The 25,684-nt window shown below is 43.2% G+C and overlaps 1 protein-coding gene across 3 annotated transcripts in view; it reads left to right on the forward strand.

Annotated features, from left to right (window-relative positions):
• The first annotated feature begins 3,435 nt into the window (after nt 1-3,435).
• col5a3a (collagen, type V, alpha 3a) overlaps nt 3,436-25,684 on the forward strand; it is a 57,258-nt gene continuing 35,009 nt past the window's right edge. Inside the window, exons 1-4 of one of the 3 annotated variants that reach the window (XM_086069552.1) lie at nt 3,436-3,696; nt 19,860-20,027; nt 20,516-20,726; nt 21,546-21,708. In XM_086069552.1, coding sequence (XP_085925678.1) covers nt 19,904-20,027; nt 20,516-20,726; nt 21,546-21,708 — 498 coding nt within the window. In that variant the 5' untranslated portion in view covers nt 3,436-3,696; nt 19,860-19,903. Of the gene's footprint in view, nt 3,697-19,859; nt 20,028-20,515; nt 20,858-21,545; nt 21,709-25,684 lie in introns of those variants that run through there. The other 2 variants (XM_086069469.1, XM_086069717.1) reach the window with 2 other exon arrangements.

Consider the following 25,684-nt stretch of genomic DNA (forward strand, 5'->3'; position numbering starts at 1 on the left):
TTTTTGTGCCAAAACTTGACTCAAGTACAAGTGCAATTGAATATTTTTGCTTTTTATTTGGCGTTTTGGTCACATTCACATCTTACAGTGGTTAACGTATTATTACACTTGTCTTGTCAAGGAACAATGTTTTAAAAAAAAAAAGGTTGAACTGTTCTTCACAGCATTATATCAACAGAAGTGTGATATATGAAACTCGACAGGCTTCTGGCACAGGAATGGATGAATAGCTCCGTTGCTATACATTTGTTGTGGACCTGACAAATAAATTAGGTCCAAGTTGGACTAATGTACACAGCGCAAGTATTTGTCACCCACGGCTCAGACTGTCCACTGGACTCTCGGTAACTATCTGCTAAAAGCTGCTAGGAATGTGCGCGGCTCCCATTCGGGCGGCCCAAGCTGCTTATGAGAAGAGAGACAGCGCCGGGAGGTTGGCGATCCTCCAGGTCAACCGCAATATGTCCACAGACATGGCTGCTTCAGGCAAAATTCTATTTTCCCGAACACTACACACAAAAAATGAGGGCTATTTGGGTTTTTGATGAAATCACAGGACGATCCTTTCCAAGTGAACTTAATTTGACCTTCTCTAAACTTGCACACATCCTACTGTTCAATGTTTCAGTACTTTTTATGTTCTGTATCAAGGAGCTGAACAGAAAAACAGGTGTTTTATGTTTTTTTTTTTTTGCCTTTCTGTAGCCCTTCCAATCTCTCTCAACGGCAACGGACTGCTGATCAGTAATTCGGTGTTGTCTTGGCCTCATGATGTCAGATTGGAACAACATGTTGAACGGTACTGTTAATATTGATTCTAATTTAAATTTATTGGTCAAATTATGGATCAAACAAGTACTTTGTATTTTTTTCTTTTGTCAAATTAAATTGACCCGGAAAAGTTTGGATTAGGACCCACTTCCCTGACGGCATCTTCTTGCAGTACTTAATACAACTTAATAAATGGACTTTTGCACTATTCTAGTTCATATTGTTTAAAATCACATGCTATGTAAACTGTTGCCCATTCGGGCATCCATTGCAGCCTGGTCATCCAGGAAGGGGGAATTCTACATTTGCGATCCCTTCTCAAGGTTTCTTATTTTACCCTAATGTTTTTTTTTTTTTTGTAGTTTTTCCTTGCCCTCTTGTGGTTCGATAAGGGGATGTCACAAATATTTGTCAACTGTGGGCATGTGAAGCCCTTTGAGACTGTTTTGTGATTAAGGACTATATATATATATATATATATATATATATATATATAAAAAAAATAAACTGGACTTGAAATGTTACCGTGGTTGATCCCAGAATTTCACCCAATTTGTAACTTTTTGTCAGGAGTGTATTTTTAAATCTGCCTTATACAATCATGTCATACTAAATTTTATTGCATTATACATTCTATTGTATTATATATATAATTTTGTATCTAATGCAGGGTCAGCATAAACCTTTTTTGGGCCAAGTTGCGGTGGCTCTGCCAGAATTGGGACTGGCCCTAATTTAAAACAATACTTAATGAAATTCATAATTATGTATTTTGGCCTATCTTTGGATGAAATAGTGAGGCGGCTGAGGCTTGTAGTCTCATGGGCCAAAATGCACGCAAGTACGGGTAACCAAGGCAGCCACTTACAAAATATCCACACTCTCATCTCCCTTTGATATAGATATTGATTTAAAACAATATTTAACCAAATGTATAATTACTGTGTATTTATGGTTAAAATATTGAAGCATCTATTAGTAGCGCACAATGCAAAAAAAAAAGATGATTGATCTATTTAAGTGTTTACACTTAAAGAGGAAGTCAACACCCCCCCCCACACACTTTTTTTTTTTAACAATATGTTTTATTCAGCCCATCCATCCATCCATCCACCCATCTTCTGCCGCTTATCCAAGGTCGGGTCATGGAGGAAGCAGCTTTAGCAGGAAAGTCCAGACTTCTCTCTCCCCAGCCACTTCAACCAGCTCCTCCAGCGGGATCCCAAGGCGTTCCTGGGCCAGCTTAGAGACATAGTTTCTCCAGCGTGTCCTGGGTCGTACCCGGGGCCTCCCGCCAGTGGGACATGCCCGGGACACCTCTCCAGGGAGGCGTCCAGGAGGCATCCGAACCAGATGCCTGAGCCACCTCAACTGGCTCTTCTCAACGCAGAGGAGCAGAGGCTCTACTCCGAGTCCCTCCCGGATGACCGAGCTTCTCACCCAATCTCTGAGGGAGAGTCCGGACACCCTGCGGAGGAAACTCTTCGGCCGCTTGTATCCCGTGATGTTGTTCTTTCGGTCATGAGCTGTGGGTCGTGACCGAAAGAACCCTGCCGAGGGTGTAGAGCTGGTCCACTGTTCCACTGCCTGAATCCGAGATTCGACTTCCCGACGGACCCTTCTCACCAGCCCCCCTGAACAGACCTTATGCAGCCCCAGTTAGAGGATTATGAGTGAATCAGCAAAATCGAGCAGTTTCTTAATCATTATTGGAAGGCGGCCATTTTGCCACTTGCTGTCGAGTGAAAATGACATCACAGTTGCTCAGTCTTCAGATAACAACCAATCACAGCGCAGCTTCAGAAAAAGGTGAGCTGCGATTGGACATTGCTTAGCCCTGAGCAACTGTGATGTCATCTTCAGTCGACAGCAAGTGGCAAATTGGCCCCTGAGATGGATAAAAACGGCGGCTGGATTTTGCTTCATAACTCATTGTCAAGAAATGTTTAAGGTTGACTTCCCCTTTAAAATGTAAAATATTAGATATAAAAAATGCAAGAATGTGGTAATTTCCTCACATTTATTTTTGAAAGTTGTACTCGTGGCCCAGCATCACTAAACTTCTGGCCCAACGCAGTCACGTGGTGGCCATGGCCCATCAGTCACTGTTAACATCGGACCCCGTAATGTTTTGTAGCTTACAATGTGATCGTCTTGTAACTACCATATTATTTTGTACATGTTGAACTGGAATCTCTGTCACAGTATGCATCATATTGTATCTGTAAAAGATCATTTTTGTTCATATTACAGACAGTATCATGAAGAAAATGTCAAATGTGGTGAACACTGAGGCCCCTGCTTTAGATGGCAGACTTACAATGCACTTGATTGTGCACTTTTTTTTTGACAGCAGACTTGCAAGCGTCTCTGGAATTACGGTTATTACATCAAGCCACCAAGCAAATATCAGATTTTATAGCGGCCAACAACCAGACTAGATTAGCAAAGATGATTTGTTTGTCAACTCTTAACTCTCTCTTGAAGGGAGACCTAGCAAATGATCCTGTCATTTAAGTGATTAACGGCGGGGGCTTCCTCTGAGCTTGGACACAATGCTTGTCCAAGACGCCCACCTATGGGAGGGGAAGGGAGGAGGAGGCGAGCAGAGGGAGGGAGTGATGGCGAGGAGGAGAATTTGAATGAGAAGCCTTTGAGAAGAGCTTGAGAGGAGCCACCACAACAAAACAACCTCTCCAACAGTCCAGCCAGTGGAATCAACCACCGGCTTTAATTTTAATTTTTTTTCTTCTTCTTTAACTTTTTCTATGCATGCATGGCTGCTTAGTGGCTGAAACTTGGCTGAAAGGGGGGGCCCTCAAGGGTTGGAAAGATGGACCACTTTTTAAGAAATGGGACAATACAACTCTTGACTTTTATTCTACTGCACTTCACCGCCACTCAAGCTGGTAAAGTATTGCTAAAGTAAATGTGGGCTAATGTACAAATAGCAACAAATCAGCAAATGATTGTTCGTTTTTTTCTGTAAATTTGGCTTCGTCAGAAAAAGTCTCCTCAAATTGAGATGAAAGTCTCTTAAATCATTTTAGATTAAGACAGTGCTTTAAGCGCGTAATTGTGAAGAATTCCCAGGAAGGCATTGCAACGTTGTTGAGAAGATGGCAAGCCAGACAGGCAATCCTCGTGCAGGTTGGGGTCAGGTGTGCGCTTGTGCAAACGTATGACGTCACGCTAGCGTGTGCGTGCGAGCCGCGTCGGTTGACTGCGAAAGAGTTTCACGTTGGCTTGCGAAAGAGCTCAACAACTGATTTAAAGGGAGTAGATTAAAATTCCTGGCATGGATCTGTTGCGTGCTCGCGCACTGTATAAAACTGACTCACTTAGGGCTATTTGGCAGTTTTTATTGTAGCCTCCTTAATGCCTGCTCAATCATGTCTTCTGGTTACAATTATACAGGCTAAAATAGAGCATAACAGTGTTTAGGCTGCTACTGTTTGGGTCATTTTGTAATGTCAGACTCTTTAGTTTACCAACATCCACCTTGTATATATGTAATCATCTGTAGCACTCTCAAGGGGTTTAATCAAGGCCGGATCAATGCAAAGGCCTAAGCCAAGGGGCCCCGTGAAGGAGTCGTTTATGGCCACACTTACTAAATACAGTGGCGCCCTAAGATACAAGTGACCCAATTTACTAGTCTTTCAAGATACAAGCTGTTGTTTAACTGATTGTTTTGCTTAGGTGGGAGTGAACTCAACTTAAGCACATTTTAAAATAAGCAGCAGTTTAGCAAATAGTGAACAATTGGAAGTGAAAAAAAGAGGCTTCAAGTTGTTTAAAGCCAGTACTAGTTGAAATTTACAACAAAAAACCAAAGCAAAATACCCTGCGTGTGTTTAAAAAAATTATTAAAGAAATATCTCATGAGCTTAATGTTAATGCTATCTAGCATGATGTGGTGGTTTAACCCTTTTAAACGATAGACTGAAAACAGATGATTCAGCAATATGGACGGATGATAAGTCATAACACTTTGCACAGAACAACTAATATTAGTGCTGTACTGATGAGCTCAAAGAAGAGTTGAAACGTTATCAGAAAGGATACAAAATGCGTGTTTTTAGAAAGTACACTAGTACACTATTAAGGAGTGCTACTTTTACTATAATACATGTTACAACAGTTTTTGGGGAAAGGCTAGAATAGATTAATGAGATTTGCATTAATTTTAATGTGAAAAGGTTATTTGAGGTGCAAATGCTTTGAGTTGCGAGTGTGAACATGGAACAAATTAAACTTGTGTCTCAATGCCCCACTGTAATATGAGACAGGGATGGGCATAATGATAAATTTTTGATCATTTATGTCTTGGAGCAACCATCCATCCATCTTCTTTAGTGTTTGTCCTCAATAGCGTGACTATTTAAATTCTTCCCATTTCCCACAAAAACAAAACGCTGGCTTGATTGAATCCACCGGCTGAAAAAAATAATGCGATAGACGCAGGAAGCGAGCCAAATGTTGTAATCATATTCACAGCTGCTGCAGTGTCCACTGCCGTCTTATGAGGGCCTGTGAAGTGACGCTGACTTGGACGTAGTGCTCGGATTTAAGGTGGCGCTGACTGATAACATGGCCATTGGCGGTGCACTTCTTTGCAGGTGTTAACAGTAGGAGAGTGGACTGTACACGTCTGTGTTTAGTCTGAGTGAGACTTTTATTGTGGATTTTCTGACATTCTTAAATCAATACCTAAGTTACATTGACAAAAGACACACACAAATGTTTTGTAATGTGTTTTATATATATATATATATATATATATATATATATATATATATATATATATATATATATATATATATATATATATATATATATATATATATATATATATATATATATATATAGCAGAGGGAAAAAACACTCAACACAAATTGCTCAAAACTGGAGAAAAAACAGGGCACTCAAAAAAAAGGGACAACTAAAGGCGCTCCACTCAGTGAGGGAAAAAGGTACAAAAACAAGGAAACCCTTCCATGCGAGGCGTGTGACACTTCAGCACTTGGAGGTGGCTGATGCCGTCTATTAATTAGGTGGGTAATCGGAGACAGGTGGAAGCAATCAGAAACTGGAACTGAGCATGGTAGGAGGAAGGGCAAGTGACCTGGAGTGAGAGTGGTGATTAGTTCTTTCAAAATGAAAACAAAAATGGATGGACAAAAATAAGAGCAACACAGGCCCGCTTACTGTGGCGTGACATTACCCCTCCTCTACGGCCGGCTCCCGACGGCCCAGGCAGGTCGGGATGATCCCAGTAAAAATCCTCAATGAGCGAGGGGTCCACTAAGTATTGGGAGGGAACCCATTGATTGCCGTTCTTCGGGGCCGTAACCCTCCCAATCCACCAAATATTTTTTCTCCGACCCCGGTTACGAACATCCAGCAACTTCCTGACCTTGTAAACATAATTTCCGGGGAAGGCGTCGTGGAACGTGGGTTGGGCGCGGAGGGATCAAGGCAGACGAAGGCGTACGGCCGCAGGACCTATGGACTTGGAAATGGGGTACGGCCCCACGAATCTTGGGGCCAGTTTTCGGGCAGGGTACTTTGAGATGTAGGTTCTTGGCAGACAGCCAGACTCGCTGAACCGGCCGATAGTGGGGTGTGGGTTTCCTTTTCCGGTCTGCGGCCCTCTTTACTCTGTCACCCTGGCAAATTCGGCGACATCGGCGGATCATGGCGAGGGCGGAGGGTACGGTCGCCTCCTCTTCCAAGTCGGCGAAGTAGGGAGGGTCGTAACCGTGGACGCACTTGAAGGGTGAAAAACCTGTTGCAGATGTGGGCAGAGAATTATGAGCGAGTTTGACCCACACCAGGTGTTTGCTCCTGATTGCCGGGTATTGGGACACCAGGCATCGGAGTCCGGTCTCAAGCTGCTGGTTGAGGCGTTCAGCTTGTCCATTTGCCTCTGGATGGTAACCGGAGGTCAGGTTGGCCTTGGCTCCTAGTGCCCTACAGAACGCCCTCCAGAATCATGAAACAAACTGAGGTCCACGGTCTGATACGATGTGGCGAGAAAAACCATGGACCCGGAATACATGGTCTATCATGATCTCAGCGGTTTTCTTGGCTGATGGTAGTTTGGCTAGGGGGATGAATCGTGCCATTTTCGAGAATCGGTCTGTAAGTATTGTGGTTTTACCGTGGGAGGCTGGGAGACCAATAGTGTCCAGGGAAATGTCGGCCCAGGGTCTGGAAGGAATGGGGAGAGGCTGGAGGAGACCCATCCGCGGTGGGGTGGACGCCTTGTTCCGGGCACATACTGGGCAAGCTTCCACGTATTCATGTGCCAATGCCTCCATGGCCGGCCACCAGAATCTCCGGGCAATGAAGAACAAAGTCCTGCGGACTCCGGGGTGACAGACATGAGGTATGTGCGCAGTGGATTACCTGCGGCCGCAGCCCCTCCGGTACATAGAGACGACGTATTGGGCAATTATTGGGAGGGTTAGAGTTCTTGAGAGCCTCCTTAACGTCGTCCTCAACTTGCCATCCTACGGCTCCCACCACAAAGTTCCGGGGAAGGATGGGTTCTGCTTCAGTCTCAGCGGGCTCGGGGTCATGGATACGTGACAGGGCGTCTGCCTTAGTGTTCTGGCTCCCGGGCTTGTAGGTCAGAGAGAACGAAAATCGGTTAAAAAACAGGTTCCACCTGGCATGTCGGGGGTTGAGTCGTTTGGCCTACAAGTTTCGGTGATCGGTCCAAATTATGAAGTGTTGTTCTACCTCGCTCGGCCTTGCAGAGCCGCCTGGACAGAAATGCACAGGGATGGACCTTGCCATCCTCCTGGCAGCGTTGGGATAGGACGGCCCCGATTCCGACCTTGGAGTCATCCACCTCCACCACAAATTTCGCGCTTAGGGTCCGGAACCTTGAGTATCGGGGCCTCAGTGAACTTGAAGTTGCTTGAGAGCATTGAAAGCGGTATCAGTCTCCGGGGTCCAGCAGAAGCGCACCTGTGGAGAGGTCAAGGCATGCAATGGGTCAGCGATGGAGCTGAAGTTCCGGATAAAGCGACGGTGAAAATTGGCGAAACCCAGGAACCGTTGGACTTTCTTCCGTGATTCTGGCGCGAGTCAGTCCCTTACAGCGCTGGTCTTGCCAGACTCCATCTCTACCCTTCCTGGTGATACTACGAAACCCAAGATGTAGATAGTGTTCACGTGGAAGAGACTCTTCTCTGCCTTCACATTCAGCTTGTGGTCTAGTAACCGTTGAATAACTTGTGTCACGTGCTGCCGGTGGGTCGCCAGGTCTGGGGAGTATTTTAAAATATCTTCCAGGTATACATACACAAAGTAATCAATGAAATCCTTTAGTACGTCATTTATCATGGCCTGGAAAACTGCGGGAGCGTTGGCGAGCCCAAAAGGCATGACTAGATACTCGTAGTGGCCCCGGGGAGTGTTAAAACCTGTTTTCCACTTGTCTCCCTCTTTAATCCGGACGAGATGGTAGGCATTCCGGAGGTCCAGCTTTGTGAAGACTTCGGCTTGTTGCAGTTGGTCGAATATGGATGACATCAGGGACAGGGGGTAGCGATTCTTGATAGTGATATGATTCAGTGGCTGGAGTCGATACATGGTCATAGGGAGCCGTCCTTCTTGCCTACAAAGAAGAATCTAGCCCCCGCCGGAGTATGAGTCCGGTTTTCAAGGATGCGTCAATGTAGTCGTTCAGGGCTTTGCGTTCAGGCCCCGAGACGGAGTACAATCTACCCTTAGGAATGGTAGACCCCGGGATCAGGTCAATGGAGCAGTCATAGGGTCGATGTGGCGGAAGGAGCCATGGCCTTGGTTTTGCTGAAGACGTCACGAAGGTGATAGCAGGAGGGGACTGTGTTCAGGTCCGAATACTCGTCAGCTGTGGTGGAAGCGAGAGGCACACGGTTTCCTGCAGCCGAGGGTGCACGTGCCGCCGGCTGGTTCAGTCCATGATACATGCAGTCCTCTCCCCAAGTCATGATGTGCCCAGAGCGCCAGTCTATGTGTGGGTTGTGCAACCACAACCAAGGATGGTACTAGAACCAGGGTGTGAGACGGAGATCGGAAAACATGGAATCGAAGGCATTCTGTGTGTTGTCCTATATGCACTTCGAGAGGCTCTGTGATATGGGAAATGTCAAATAATACCCTGCCGTTGAGTTCCCTGGCTTGGATTGGCGTGTTCAGTGGCTCAGTGGCAGCTAACTGTTTCACCAGTCCCCAGTCCATGCGACTTTCGTCGGCCCCTGAGTCGATGAGGGCTGGCAGATTTGTGGTGACGGCATGGTGAGTGATCGTGACAGGCGTGAGTTTTCGAGCTTTGGCTTGTTCGGGGAAAGATGCACTCACCGGAGAGGCTCGTTTGGCGGGGCAGGTGACCACCAGATGACCGGATTCACCGCAGTAGTAGCACCGGCCTTCCCGGCGGCGTTGTCGTTACTCCAGTGTCAGTTGGGCTCGGCCTAGTTGCATGGGTTCGTCGTCGCTTCCTCGGATCCCCATCTGAGTTGGTGTCAGGGAAGGAGGAAGCCGTGGAGCTCCCGTGGCTGGTGGTCGCAGGAGGGGCCCCGGTTCGGTTCTCCTTTGGGTCCTGCTAGCCTGAGCGAGCTCCCGCCACCGATGGTCTGTGCAGATCGAGAGTGAGATCAGCGAGTCCAGGTCAGCCGGCAGGTCAATGGGGATCTGCGTGGTAAGACCCTTTAAAAAAAATTCTTAAAAGGCCATCGCGTTCCAGCCACTTTCGACTACCAGGGTGCAAAACCGGATTTCCGAAGATTGCTTAGCTCTCGGGCCTTCTCTAGATCCGTATTGACGGGATCCGGCGAAGGGCTGTACGAAAGTCGGATATATATATATTATAGCCTACAAATTATTTATAAAAACAAGGATTAAAAAGTTTTTGTAACACTTTCTCCTTCAATGCACGTTGTGCTACTCATTCTGGCAAGTGTGTCACCTGGGGGCAGTATAAGACAGATATACGGATATGCTGTAAAAAATTTAATTAAAAAAAAGGGCAAAAATCATATTTTGAGGGGGAGGGAGAATGTTTGAACGTAAAAAAAAAATCTTTCTTTCTTTTTTAACACTGGCTGATTTAAAAAAAGAAAAGAAAAAAAGCTAATATCAGCTGATTAAATTAGCTAATTGGCTGGGCGCTATTTCCGATGTGTAATGTATGTAAATTGGAAATGATTTTTGAAAAATGAACCTCATAGTTATGTTAGTAACAACCAAATAAATAATATAGAGAAACTTGTCATGACAGTCGGTGTTCCTTTTAAGGTTAACAAGTAGTGTTTCCATTACAATTCTTTTTTTCAAAATAAAAGCAATATTTTTACAATTTTAATACAGTACAATTTCAACTCGTCGGTGTTTCCATTAAAGAGTGTTTTGCTTCTGAGGCGTAATTCTTGTAATGTCCCGTCTCACTAGATCATGTAATTCTCACAAGTGAAGCTCATTAAATGTTGTCACAAGAGGTTTGTTTAGGGAACATGGACGCCCAGAGTCATTACAATTACTTTAAAGGCATCTCTCTCCTCTCAACTGGCGGGATGGGACATTTGGTGTTGTGCGTGTGTGCGCTTACAATTCTTGTATGCTGCGGACGGATACAACGGATTTGAACAACGACGCTGTATGTCGCTCGACCGCTCAAACGGCTATTTCTCATGCAACGCTAATAAATATTTTGCATGTATGGAGTGGCAGCTTTGGCTCTATAGCTGAATCGCGTTGGGGTTAAAAGACTTGTTATCCCCTCGAGAGGTAGTTCCAACACAAAAGCGAGTGGCCATGTACTTCCTATTTCCTTTACTACGTAACTGGGCGTGGTCACATGACGACTGGAAATGCGGTGGGGAAAGTGTATCTATTACACTTTCTCAAAACACTTGTGTTTCGACATGTCTCAATAACCACCTCATGAGAACGGACCAACTTTTTTGTGATTATTGAGAGTTCTGTTTCTATACCAGTTTGCTTTCTGCCACATAGATGCTAATTGTTAGCTCATTTGCCTATGGTGCTTCTCATTGTATGTTGGCATTAAAATAGCAGATGCATGTGCTGGGGGTGGGGGGGTGTCTGGGGGCTTGGGGGCCTGGGGGCGGCTGGGGCTGGGTTGGGGTGGATGGCGGGGGTGGATGGGGGGCGTGGGGGGCGTGGGGGGGAGCGGGGGCTGTGGACCAGTGGGGTGCCTGGCGGGCCTGCAGTGCCCCATCCTGCTGCGTTGGGTTGGGGGCGCGGGCCGTGTTGGGGTGGGGGGCGCTCCTGCTCCTGGGTTTGCTCTCTGGCCGGTGGCCCTGGCGGGGCCCGGGGGTCGTCCTTTGGCGCTGCCGCGGCCTGGGGGACCCTGAGGTGTTGCGCTTGCTCTGTCCTGGCAGGGGTCAACGGCTCCCCTCTTTGGTGGAGATTTTCATGCATGCCAGATCCACCACACCAGCATCTATCGAAACTCAGACACAATCTGCTTCCTCCTCAGGTCATTGAATCGGTGGAGGCTGGTGTCTGTGGATCTCACTCGGCTTCGTCTGTCCTTCCTTCCTTTCCTCAGTCTCTCCTTTGGTCTCTTGAGGTCTCCCTGATTTTTTGGATTTGTTGGAATTTAGATGTTTGTGGGGTTGGTGAAGAATTCTGGTTGGTGGCCTGGTGGGTGGTGTCTGGCCGGTGCTGGATTTCACTTTCCTTTGTTTTCTTTGGTCCCCTCGGGTCTCCTGACGGCGGTGTTCGGTTTAGGTGAACGGTATGGGATTTTTTCTAATAGGTTTTTGGTGAGCTAACGAATACACACACACTCGCACATACACATACTCACCCAAATACAAAAAAAAAAAAAAAAAAAGAGCAATGATGATGAAATTACCGAACGAACATGTCATTACCGAATGAACAATACTGAGCTCTAAAAAAAAAGAAGAATAAAAAATAAAAAATAAATAGCAGATGCAACTGGATGTACTGTAGTATTAAATACAAGATTTGCACTTCTTTGTCTGATGTTTAGTTTCCGTGAAGAAGAAGTGTTTACCGTTCTAGGGCAGTTTGTTTTAGTAGTAGACTAATATAGTGTTCGCAATGCTCTCTGGGAGTGTAAAATGGTGGCTGTGTGTTCAGGCTCCCACCCCTTCGAATCGTGTTTGATTGGTTGAAATATTTATTGACAACAAAGCATGTTTACAATAATAACAACGACACAACTGCTGCCAAAGGGATAAAAACACAATAAATCCATAGGCATATTTCCATTGAGGTCCCTAGACGGTTAGAGGCTTCTTGTGTTGCAGTATGTTGCAGTGTTAAGTTACACTTAATTTGATGCAGTATGAATACAAGTTGTTTTGGCAAGAGCAATACTGCCATTTTATATTCGCAGCAGTTTCCCTGCCTCATTCTTGTAAGAACATACAATCACTTGGCAAGAGCAAGGTTCGCATTGTTCCTGCAACATCCCCGTCTGCTGTGAAAATGTACACACAGCCTGTTCACTGTTTGATGCTGTTTCCTTGACAATCCTGACTCAGAGGATGGTGACAAACCTCAATTCCCTTTTGATCTGGCAAAAGTTAGAGGCAAACAAAAGCAAAAGAACAAAGCAGCATTTTGTCAGGTAAAAAGAAGGAAAATGGGGATTTTATACTAGAGTCTTCTGGGTTGCTCACATTAAACAGCAGTCCCCATGCAGAATGTGTCAAATATTTTAATGGGTCAAAGTGATGATTTAATGCTTTATCGGCGACAGCACATCTGGCTCTAAAGAACATCTTTTTCGCCCCCTCAGGCTGCATTTGTGATCAGTAGTTGTTCCAAGCAGCTGTCCGTGGGACAAGTTGGCGAGCTATACCGCAGAATCCAAATGAGAACACATCGTCATTAGACAGCTTTGCGTCGCCCACTTTAGATTCCGAACCATGTCGGCTTGTGATGCCCTGAAAAGTTTCGAGTGCTCATTTCTGTGTAACAACAATTTCCCCCTCTCAAGTTGTCCTCTCAATTTCATCTTCCTGTCAAGCAGCCAGAGTTCCTTTGGATTTGATCTTAAGTGTCGATGAAGCAGTTCTCTCTGATTATAAGACCATGCTCAATTTTAAATTGTGTGTTATATACATGTTCATTTTTGTGGCTAGACGAGATATGCATACAGTACATGACAGCAGGGACTGTCATGCATTGCTTCAACTTTAGTCTCTGCCATTGTTTGTTAAGATTTATGATAGTATATCATAGTGACAGCTTGGGGTTGAATGGTCATGTATGAACATGCTTGGAAAGGGCTCACATGCTTTTAGCAGTAAAAAGGTGTAATGTAGACAATTTTGAGGATCAGGTATCCTCATGTTATCCTTCCCCAAACACCATTTAAGAGTATTTAGTGATTAGAAAAGTGTGGCTAAAGCAGAGATGATAAAAAAAGGAAGTTGTTTTTTCTTCCAGAAATTCCATAGTCTGTTTTAGAGTTGAAGTAGAAACATGTGCTCGGGCCTTGAGGGGCAGGTGTTTTCTCGGAGGGTCCGGCAGCTTTTTGGCCTGCCGGCCCATCACCCTGTCAACAAACATGAGTAGAGAACAAACTTTGCAAAGTGAAGAATGCGGTCTTGATGTTATCCACAAGCATCACTATCTGTCAGCTTGTCCACAAAATGATAGTTTTGATTTCAAGTTGGCATCAAAACCCTGAATGTATGCTAAGAAGCATTTTTTTCTGCAACATATCAAGTTAAATGCTCACCATGTGGCTGCATGGTTGACCTAAATCCATCAGAAAAAGGCAAATACTACGGAAGAAGTTGTACGCTTTCGACCAGTCTAATGAAATATTATCTCGACGCCTGCTTTCATCACCGCTCTCATATTATTACTCATGACTGCGCGAAGCGTATCCGCAGAGAATATGTTCAAAATCTTTCCCAGCTCTTTCTCAACCTCTCGTCTCAACACGCTCCGACACTGTCAGCGATAACTAAAAGCAGACCCCAAAGCGGCCGCACAGTCCAGTCATTGTGATCGTGATAACTCTTTGCTTCTCATCGAGCAAACCAGCGTCTCGTCGAGCTGTTAAAATTAGCTTATTGTTATTTTTTAATACCCTGGAAGACGGGTAGAGAGTTTGAGGGGTAAACATCTGAGAGGAAATTGGACAAGGGCGGGGGGTGCAAATTGCTTTGTGATGGCATTACGTTGATATAATGGGCTTTGACGAGCTTCTGAGCTCGTTTTGTCAGTGTACACAGCGGATAAACAAAGTCAACACACACCTGATAAAATGTCAACTGTGAAGAACTCACGGTACAGTTTTCCTCCACAAAATAATGTGAATTCCAGCATGTGTAATGTAAAAAAACAACAAAAACAACAACAGACCGAATTGAATTACTACGCCCATCCTCAGTAGTACATTTTGCTGGGTTAACCTCAATATAAAGCGCCTTTGGTGTTCTTATGTGATGAAAATGATGTTTTATTATAAACATCTGCATACACAACAGCACAATGACAACTCTCCTAAAATGTGTTTCCTTTATTTTATTCCATTATTTTTCATTGGTTGGACATGAATTTGGCATTGGCTCTATTGTTGTGACCGGCCAAAATCCGGTGCAACACACGGCATATCTCTATGCGGAGGCAAGTTAGAGCCGATGTTGGTAATTTCTCAGGCCAATAAATCTGTGAGAGGCAGGGCTGCACCGATATGGGGGAAGTCACAGCTGACTTCAACCATGGCCAAGCAAAGTGGTTCCTTTCATTCCTTTTAAATGCGGTGCGCTAGTCACATACAAGAGTCTTGACATGGCCGTGAAGCCCACAATAGCTCAACTGCCTGGTGGGATGATTTAAAAAATATATTACAATGATTCAGAGGGTTTGATGCCAATGGTTCACATATTTGGAAATTAAATTTGTCATGTTAGACCAGCTGTTCACCCTGTCAGGGTTTTGGATGTGGTCTGAGCAGGTTTAAGGTTTAGATTGACTTTCTTGGACCACAATGTCCCTCCAGCAGGCATATAGGAAAATAAAGCCGTGTGTGTGTAATAAGTGGCTACATGATACTAAATATTTTTTTTAATATGATTTTACTGTCCACAAAAATGTGTTTGATAAAACAAGTCATTTTGATGATCTGCATATTCATATTAAACATTTTAAATGTGTCCCTGAAATGTCTGCCCTTGCAGAGCTGCTCTGCTGTGTGACATGATGACCAGAATTTTGTCTTTCTTCAATCAAAAAATAAATGTAACTTTTAATTGAAATTTACAAGCAAAAATTGTTTCTTTCACTTTATGCTTTGTGTCAAGGTTCCATTTATGAATATTTTACATTATTGATCCTCAAGGAAGTTTATTATTAGTTTTCTTCAGTTTTTGGGGGGGTTCTGAATGTGGAGATGGGCTCCAGCAGCTGTTCAGTGCAAGAGTGGATCTAGTCTTGTAGTTTACAGGGCCTTTGGCCTCTCCAAAATCTCAAAAAATCCTTAACTATTTGCCTTAGTTTCAACAGAAAGATGTTATGAAGCAGTCTATCAAATTAACTAGAAAACATAAACAATATATTGCTTGCTTGACGAATTTTTGCGTGTTTAATACATTAAAATGGAAGAATTTCAAAATGGCCCTTGCATCCTTCCATTTTTCTGTATGTGGCCCTCAAACGAAAAAGTTTGGTCACCCCCTTTTTAGACTCTCTGCATACGTCAAAATGTCTGTTAATTTTGAAATATGAAATCCATCCTCCTTTGATGTACACATGCTGCACCTATGGTCACGCAACTCCTAATCTGACACAGATATGCATCTCCAAGCAGTAAATCGAAGTTCAATGATCGTTTTTCCCCCTCCTCCGCTCTTATACAGGGTGCGGTCCAAAAAACGATGGGAAACTCCCGCTGCCCAGATTTTCCTCTTGGCTCGCTTTCTTGTTCAATTCCCCCTGTCGCTCCCATGTGGAATAGTTCACAGTTTACAGTGTAGCATTGTACGAGGCCTAGTGGTATTTTTCAGGCTGGACGGAGATGTGTAGGTGGCGTGAGTCATGGCGGGATGATTCCGAGATGTTTTTGGGACACAAACACAGAGAACACATTATGTTCATGTATGACTCAAACATTGCGGAGGCGCTTGGACTATGTCAAGTGTCAAACGAGAAGTGGAATTGGCCCGCCGGGTGACATTTTTGAGAGGCACTCGGCTTGCGGACAATAACAAGCAAGCCATAGAGATAATTTACAAAGTATGCAAGTAAATTCTTACATATAGTCGTGTAAAGTTGAATTAATGGATGTTTGAGTTTCTTCCCATGTTCTCTGACCTCGTTATGCGATTTCAAAACATTCTTCAGTCTGTAGGGATGTTGTGATATTTCCAAACATGCTGCAGTGTAACCACAGAGCAGCAAAGTCAACAGTGAGCTTTTCAGGTAAAGCGGCTCCAACAAACCATTAACATAATTGCATCCTCCTCATTCCAAGTCAGGCCTTTTCCCATGTCATGTTTGTCAGTTTATTCTGCACGCTTGGGTGTGAAATGTATATATTTTTTTCCAGCGTGAATTATAAGAGATGTAAAACTATGATAGCAACTTCTTTTTCCCTGGTTGGAATTTTTGCTTTTCCCCAAAGATTTGTCTTTTTTCACACTGTCGAACATGTGTACTCTTTTTTTCTTTATCTTAAACATGCCCAAAGGTCAACAGTGTCTTGTTGCATGAGTGTGTTTTGCTTCGGGCAATACACACTTGGACAAAAAGAACCAGAGAAGCGAAAGAAGAAATGTACTTCATGTAGTTCATGGTGAGCCTTGACAGGTTATCATGTTTGCAATGAGGAATAAGGAAATACTCCAAAATGAGTTGCTTTTGTGAGGATCAGAGCTGCATTCGCTGGACGGGAATCCCTCACAGTTTACATGTAGGCTACACTTCCTCCCCTGATGTGGAAAAGAGATAACATTTTTAGTCAGCAGTACAATCTGGTACGGATGCATTTTATTCCCGTTACTGGTGAACAGCCAATTTGCTCAAGTCAAATCTGTTCACAACTGTTAAAAGCTAAAGAAAAATAAATAAATAAACCTTCATTACTTATACAGGCAATGGTCGAAGTAACAATTTAACATTCTAAGCTGTCATCAAAAGACTTCTACCACTTGATCATGAAAGCAAAATGTAAATAATTTCAATGATTTATGTAAATTTTACCCTACAAAACCTAAGCATAACTGCAATATGTTGATTGGAATGTAATCTGAAGGAAAAAAATAAATCAAGAATTAAAAAATGACTGGGATTCTTATACAAGTGAAACCAGACTTCAATGCAAGCGACGTCATTGTGAGCTGAAATGTACCGCTCGGTATAAATGTGGCCCTAAAATCTCTCTGCTTGGCAGACCAGATCATTTAACGAGATATCGACCTTCCACTCAATTACACGCGTTTAACTTTTCTTTCCCAACGGAAATCGATTTGCCGTCAGGAATCAAAGGAGAGCAACAAAGAGCTCACTAGGGGATCAGACTAACAAGGCAGCTGAATATAAACATTAAGGATCGGATCCCAGACATGTTGTGATGCAAAAAGTCAACCGGGGACAATAAAGCGCTCTGGCAAGAAGTCCCCTTACATTTGAATGACGCTTAGCCCCAAGCAAGACAAATATTTATCGCTGTTGCAGGATGCAGTCACAGCCTCACTTTAACCTGCATGGCCAGAAAGTCTAGTGCTGATGCGTTTGCTGTCAATGATATGACCCAACAAAACCAACATATTGAGGTAGATAACGCCAGCATTTGCAATTATTTAGGACCATATATGACCGAGGCTTTAGAATGTATGCATGTCATGGTCATTTTGTGCAAAAAATCTTAATTGACTAAATCTTGATGAACAGCAGACACTTGTAGGACTATGGTCTCTATTGTTTGCACCCACAAACCCGGAGGCGTAAATGTTATATTTCTCGTCCCATTTTCCCACAGTTGATCCTATTTACTGCTTTGTTCAATGCTCGGGGATTAAGAGCACTCAAAGCCACTTGGTATAAACATTGTTTGCTGTGCAAATGCCATAAAATGTAATGTGCTACTTCTCGCTAATGGCAACGTGGCGCCATATGGAGAACGAAAGATGAATTTGGGAGGCAATTTTGCCCAGAGGAGGCTCGTTTTACATGCTTACAATGTGAAGTGCTAACGAGTTACTTTGAATGGTCTCCCATGCTACTTGTGCGCAATACTGGCTGCATACAAAACGTTCACATGAAAACATTTAGCATGCAAAAGCAACAGCTGGTGCCATAACGTTCAACGCTAAGGTCATTTTTGCACGTCCAAAGCGTGAAGAAAGCAATTTGCTGGAAAGAAAAATAACGAGAACGGAATTGTGGGTTCAATCCAGGGCACTGTGACTCAAATGGCAAAAGTGGAATGAATGAAATAATTGTGGAATGACATATTTGTGCTTGCTTGTCTGCATTACAGTTATCCAGCTGGTGCTGGTTCATTGAGAATGGACTGTACCGTTTACATTCACAGTCAAGGGTTCTCAACTCAAAAGGCGCAAAGTCAAAAGAAATTCCTTCATACACGTTAGGATTTATTGAATTTTGATGATCCTTTTGACTATTCCATTGAAGACTCGAGAACTCGGATGGATTTGCGGATTAGAGGATGGATGAGAGCAGTGGTGTCAAACATATGGCACGTGGGCCACAAACGGCCCATCTAGGGGTCCAATCTGCTCCTTGATGACAGAATACAAACAACAGTTTTTCACTTAAATTAACCGTTGTTGCTTATTTTTTCCACTGGAGGGCGCACTGACAACCATTGAAATGGTGCAAACATTTTGCACAAATTTTTGTTAGAAAGTTTCAGATTACTCTGATAAAATAATAAACGGGAATATTTTCATAATGTATGTATAAAGTTTGACAAGCCTGGATTAGAAGGTGCTAATAGACTGTGAAAAGATGATGGCTGGTTTAGATAAAGTAGAATGGATGTTTATAGAGTTTGGAAAGTCTGTGTGGATGACAGCCATGCTGCAGACGAAGCCTTGGGGCAACATTAAATCATGATGCACAAATGAATGAACTCTTTACATTCCATTTTATTATGATTGTTTTTTTAATTGCCTTTTAGTTCATGTAAAGTGCCGTTTTGTTTGTGTGTCTATGCCAGCAACGTGTAGTGGCAGCTACAGGCTCATACAGTACACCAGACAGAAGGCACAATTAACCCATTGGTGGTGCGTGTTGAGATTTGTCTTTTTTTTTTAGAGAGAGCTCATTATTGTTCATTCAGTAAGCTTACCGATTCGACATGTCATCATCATTGCTCTCTCTCTCTTTTTTTCCCTCTTTTTCTTTTGTTTGGATGTGTGTGAGTGTGTGCATGTGCGGGTGTGTGTGTGTGTGCATGTGTGTGTGCGTGTGAGTTTGTACTCATTAATTCACCTAATACCTATTAAAAATCCCATACCATTCAACTAAAAAGAATACTTCAGAATCCAGCTTGAGTTGTCAGGAGACCAGAGGAAGGATCAAAGAAAATAAAGGAAAGTGAAATTCAGCACCGACCATGTTGAGATTTTTCTAATGTAAAATATTTGCTTTGGCTCAATAAAGCTTGGGAAGCACTGGTCTAAACCACATGTCCATTGTATCAAGACAAAAAGGCTTTACATTTCTTCTTTCTGCCACTTAAGTGTTCCAAATGTGATGCTCATGCAGCTGTCAGATGTGCCGCAATAGGATTATAGGCGGGATGGTGTACTACTCCTATTCCATAATAACACTCGTAGAAGCCCAGCCACCTGCCGCCAAATCTCCCAGGAAGATTGCCTCTTCCGACTCTAGAAAACAGGAAGTCTGGCTTGCAGTCACATTAAATCCCGCTCTTTTGGCACTTAACTGAGTGAGACAACAACTCTTTAACGGCAACAATGACGGGATGGTGAATGGATTGACCACATCTGCCACAAGCTCCAATAAGTCAGCGCGAGCGCGGTGGGGCTCATTTGCGTACATGCAGCCGGGTGTAACGGTACTCACCATCTCTTTCTTTCCATTCTCAGCTCATCCCATCGATGTTCTTCGGGTGTTGGGGCTGTCGGAGAACATGGAGGGGGTGTCTGTGCATCCCGGTCGCTGCAGCAGCCGTAAAGATGCGGAAGGAACACTGCAGGCCTTCAAAATAGACCAGAAAGTCCAGCTCAGTGCTCCCACTCAACAATTTTTCCCTGGTAGTACATTTTCTTTTACATTGGCTTTGTATTAGGGCTGAACATTTTTGAAAAATAATGTAATTGTAATGGTCTACTTCCCGTGTATATGTATTTTTTAATTTAACAAGCACGAGCAATACATTAAACGTTATCGTTCATTCCTTTATTTAACCAGGTAAGAAACTCCTTGAGATTAAAAATATCTGTTATTCCAATACACACTATCCAATTTATTATACACAAATATTTTGGCTGTATTGTTTAGGCTGGCGCTAAAATAAAGGCAAATGATCCATGAATGAATATAAAAAATGTTAAATTTATTTATATACCGGTACTTCAATTACAGACCAAAGTGAAGCCTTTTTTTTTCCACAAATTACAGCCTTTGCGATTAGAAAATTGCATTCTAGTAGTCAATTGGAATTTGCCTAAGTGTTCAACCCGACTTCGCATGGTTGAACTAAATATCTGGTGGTAAGCATTTCCTCTCCTCTTCTCTCCAGAGTCCACATTCCCTGTAAATTTCTCCCTGATGGCCACCGTGCGAGCCAGAAAGGGATCTCAGTCATTCCTACTCTCTGTCTATGACGAGCACGGGGTGCAGCAGCTGGGGCTTGAAGTGGGCCCTTCGCCCGTCTTCCTGTATCAGAGCCGGGCAGCCGGGCAGCTCGAAATGTATCCCACATTCAAGGACGTCAACCTGGCTGATGGCGAGTGGGTATTTTAAGGGCTTGGACTCCTTCCAAGAGGAAGTAAAACATGTCTTGTCTCTCTTCTTCAAGCGCAATAACATGAAATTAGGCCTTATGGTTTGGCCCGTCTAAACAAGTCCTTGATTTGTTGAGGTAGGGTGACTACTTTGTGTGTCAGAATAGCACCCAATGAAGTGGAGACCTCAGCCAAGGTTGAACTGTTGATTGTTAGGGGCAGAGGGACTGTATTTATTTTAAACAAATTAATTAATTCATTAAAATCAAATTGCAACAGATATTATAATTTTAATGGTGTGCTAGGCAGCACAAATTTTTGTAGTTGTTTGGTTCGATTCATTAGCTAACTGCAGCAGAAAGGTATGGTGAATTTAGGCAGCTAAGAGGATTGTTAATTGTACATGTAAGTTCATCAATGTCATCAACTACTTTTTGATTTTTAATTAGTTGGATGACCCCCCCCCCACCCTAAACAAAAAACAACTTTTGAACAGCAAGTCATGCCACCAACGTAGAAGTCCGACTTTCTTGTTCACAGTGCTAATCTAGCATAGACATGCTAGTGCTAATATATCGTTGGAGCTGACCAGTGTTCTATGTGAATATTTACCACAACTACACACTTTTCATATGAATGGCCATGTTTGAGAATTGTGCTTTTGTGCGTCAGTAAGAGGCCCAGAGAAACAGGGGAAAGGGTGTATTTTGTGAAGTGGGGCTATATTCAAATGTTGCTAACGGTTTTAAAACACAATCAATAAACATCTTAAAATCCCACTCTTAATGGAAAGATATGCTGCTGTCCTTTTCTCTGCTCTTCCAGGTGGCACAGGATAGCCTACAGCGTGCAGGGCCAGTCGGTTACCCTCTTTTTGGACTGTCACTTGGTAGAGACGCTAAAGCTAACACGAGGAGACCACGCCACCGTCAGCACGGAGGGTATCGTTGTATTCGGATCACGACTACTAGATGAAGGTGTATTTGAGGTAAAGCTCTCCTCCGTTTGTTGGTCAAAGGCGGTTCAACAGGTTGTGTTTGACTGGAAATGAACGAGACCCCAGGAAAGGGAGATCACTTTTTTAAAAATGCATGCCGGACCACGAAAATCCATTTACTGGGCTAATGTTTGATGCATAATGGCTGAAAAATGAATTACCTTGATTTTATGCATGAGTCACTTGATAGAACGTCAGAACTTAAAAATGTAATGTGTCTGGCACATGCATTAATGCTAGACTAATGCATGCATTACTTACAAAGGGGCTGGGTTTGAACTTCAGCATCAATTCGCTACCTTCACTCAGTATGTCCAGGATGAATTAGCTCCCGTGAGAGCTCATCATTGCAAAGCATCTGATACAGAGTGGCATTTTTCGAACAGACTTCAAAGCCACTGGAGATCCGATTTGAAAGAAAATTCGTAGTTCAAGAGGCCAGAGGGTTTCGTGGGTCTCATGTCAATCAAGCGAGGGAGGAACAAAGCATTAAAAGAGGCGTTTAAAAGGGAATGAAGTATGAACGAGGAGGAGCGGATGTGCTGAGGCATGAACGGCGGCCTCATCATATCACCTCTTTGAATGCTGAATTTATCTGTGGCGGCATGAAATCACAGTAGCCCACAGTAATTGTTACGAGGAAAGTCAGGTCAAAGCACCCACTATTTTTGGGACTTGTGCGTGGGCATAGGCTACAGTGTACTCAGTTGATATGAGATACAAGAAAGCCAGAAACATTGCACGAGCCGTCTGAAGATGACAATAACTGCATGGTTGTAGACAACCACAATGAAAACCAATTGACTGGGTTAATGTTGAATGGGTAATGGCTCAAATATAAATAAACTTGATTTTATGCATGAGTCACTTCAAAAAATGTTAGAATGAAATGTGTCATGCCTTATTGCATTACTCAGGCAATGCAATATAGAGCAATGTCTGGCTTCCCTTTTTTAATGAATGATACAGTAGCCTACTGTAAATGTGGCATAAACAAACAAAAACAAACAGGTTCCACCTTAAATCAAAGCGTCAACTCATTAAAAACTGAGCATAATTATCTTTATTAAGGCAAATCTTTATCGTTAAAGCTCCTTTTACAATGAACAATTGAACTATCTTTGAGGCTTTGCTATTATTATCTACAATGTCGGCTCGGTAATTCAAGGTACGGCAACAGTGTAATTTTGTACTATCGAGTTCAGAAAAGAAAAAAATCCACGTCTTTTTTGGCATTCCGTAAAAAGGGACCGTCGTTAAACGTGGAGAAAGTACAATGGGAGGGTTGTCCGTCTACTTTGGCCTAACGAATGAGACGGCACCCACTTTCACCACGACAAAAGACAAACCAGATGTGCTTGGTCCCGGCGAGTAGACATCCACCTGTTGCCTGAGGACTTCCCCGTGCCGTTATGCAATATCACTCTGCTCCACCCAGTTTGTAAATAACTTTATGCCACCAGCTGCCTTAAGGCATTTCACCTTATGAAATGCCTTAACGTCTCACTTGAAGGGTTAGGGTTAGGACTACTCCCTCAGAAGCATCCAGAGAGCATGTATGATGTAATATGTACACCTCTCACGCATAAACCAAATCACCTTAAAAGCATTTATCCATCTGTTGTCTATATTGTTAGAATAAGGTGGAGCCAATCCCAGCTGAATTTGATTTACACCCTGGACCAGATGTAGGCATGACAGTTATTCACGCACACATTTGCACCTATGGACAAATTACAGTCTACAATGAAGCTAACATGCATGTTTCTGGAATTTGGAAGGAAGCTGGAGAAAAAAATCCATTACGTTTTTTTTGTGTGTAATGCTGATAAATGAAGGCCCCTTTCAAGCTGCACTTAGCGCGGTGCAGTTTGCCACAGACAGACCCATTTGTTGCCGCAAAGACTGGTGGTGCAAGAGGTGGGCGCCAACCGCGGCCGCATTGCATGGTCACATGTCGAAATACATATACAGTGAAAACAGCAGGGGATGAAAGAAAGTAAGGAGAAAATTAGAGGGAGAATTAATAATGAATGCAGTGTGAAGTGTCTTGAGCTCTGGACCACAAGACCGATGACGTACCGTAATGTGGTAAAAAAAGAAGAAAAAAAAGGGAACATCGTGGCGGAAACTCTTTACTACAGGATGGACCAGGTTGGTTTAAAATGGTAGAAAAAATTTGATTTTAGCGTGTTTAAAAATTAAAACGTTAGATTCAAACAATATTTAGCTTAGCCACACATACATCAATTGTATCACGTCCTTTCCTCCTACTTATTACAAGCAAAGCCAGGACTTTCCGTTGTAATAGCATTGCCAAGATACGGCCCGTTTAAAATAGCAAGAAGCACCAGGCTACTTCCTGTTTGTCACTTAGCAACCTGCAGTCGCAGCCCAGTTCTGCCAGTACAGCTCTAGATGATTGGATTGCTGCCACGCTTGGCTTCTTTGCAAGTGGACTGCAATGCAAAGTACAAATCTATTCTTGAATCCTCAATATCTCCTGGATCCTTATCAAAATGAGTTTATGCTCGGAATATGGTTTACACATCCACACATTTCCTCAGGAATCGGTGAAGTCGTTTTTGTGCGATATTGCAAGCTAACAGAGAAACGGCGATTCAGCTATAACTAGAATAGCACTCGGCAGAAGGCAAACCTCCGCCAGGCCAGCAAAATCTTCATAGTTTCCGTTTGGCTTGCTTGATTCAAAAAACAAACATCAGCTCCTCTCCAGTGCTGCAGGTGCAGCTCCATCTGGATAATGCTCCATTTGGCCCCAATGCAAGTAGACAGAGAAAAAAAATTGTATCCGCACTTTTATTTGGATCATCAGCAAAATTTTATGCTTTGCACTGTGAAAATCATTTCGCTAGTTTTTGTGTAATCAATCAGAAAAACTATTTTAGCACCGGAGAAGGTGAATAGATTTCTTCCACTTGGGTGCATCTCTCCACGTGAAACTTCATGAGTATACATGTCTGTTTGTGTACATTAAAGCAGTCGTGTCATTAGCGCGAGCAAGGCTGGTGCCAGGGGACGGCAGATTAAGAGGGTTTGACCTCTGGACCGCTCTTCCCAGGCCCCAGTTCTGTGGGAGGAGGCCCGTGTTCCGGCCCAGTTCTCCCAGCGTGGGAGCTGTGCGGCGTGAGACCAAGGGGGACTTGTGCTGAGCCACTAATGTCTCTATTACTTCCAGATTGAACCCCAAATTCTCGTTGGCAAACGCAACCATTTGCAAACATCAAAATGTCTACATGTCTACTTGAGCTTATTCCTGGCTTGCCGTGGGCCTTGTTTATGTGACTCTTAACACACAGACTGTTTAGATAAGACAGAGTGTTTATTTGTTGGGAAAATCTGCTCTCTTCTGCTTTGACTTGGACTGGAAATTTAACATGTTTCTGGCACACACGTACAGTACGGGCAGTTGTTCTCGGATGCTCAGCTGTTGATTTAGCACACAGAGGCAGATTTAATAGGTCAAGGTCTGTTTAAAAGTGCAGGCAAGTTGCATTTTAAGTCACATTGAATGATGCAGTTTATTGCTGACATGCTAATGATAAGCCTTGTAAAAAGCTAAAGGCTAAACCCGGGCTGGACAATTAAGTTTGATCCACGTCACATGCGATCCATGCTGTTGTTTACTCTGGCCCACTGAGAAATGACATTATCAAGCGTCCTGTAATGTTTGTTGCATTCATTTTGCTGACCTTCAACAGTTGCAACAGTTTCACTATTAGTTATTCATTATTTTATTTGTTTTACCAATTTACCCCATTACATATTGTTAATTGATTTGTCAGTTAAAAAAAATTGTGAAACAAAAAATTTCACATTTTGATTTTTTTTTTTGTTAAATTAAAATATGAGCCTTAATTATTGTTATTTTCAATATAATTAATTTTCCATACATATTTTTACTTTTTTAATCCACATATAGCTTGCCCATCTGCCCTATTTAAAA

Source organism: Leptonotus elevatus, chromosome 1 (genome assembly GCF_054856555.1).
Source record: "Leptonotus elevatus isolate MCC_2025b chromosome 1, RoL_Lele_1.0, whole genome shotgun sequence".
Classification (NCBI taxonomy): domain Eukaryota; kingdom Metazoa; phylum Chordata; class Actinopteri; order Syngnathiformes; family Syngnathidae; genus Leptonotus; species Leptonotus elevatus.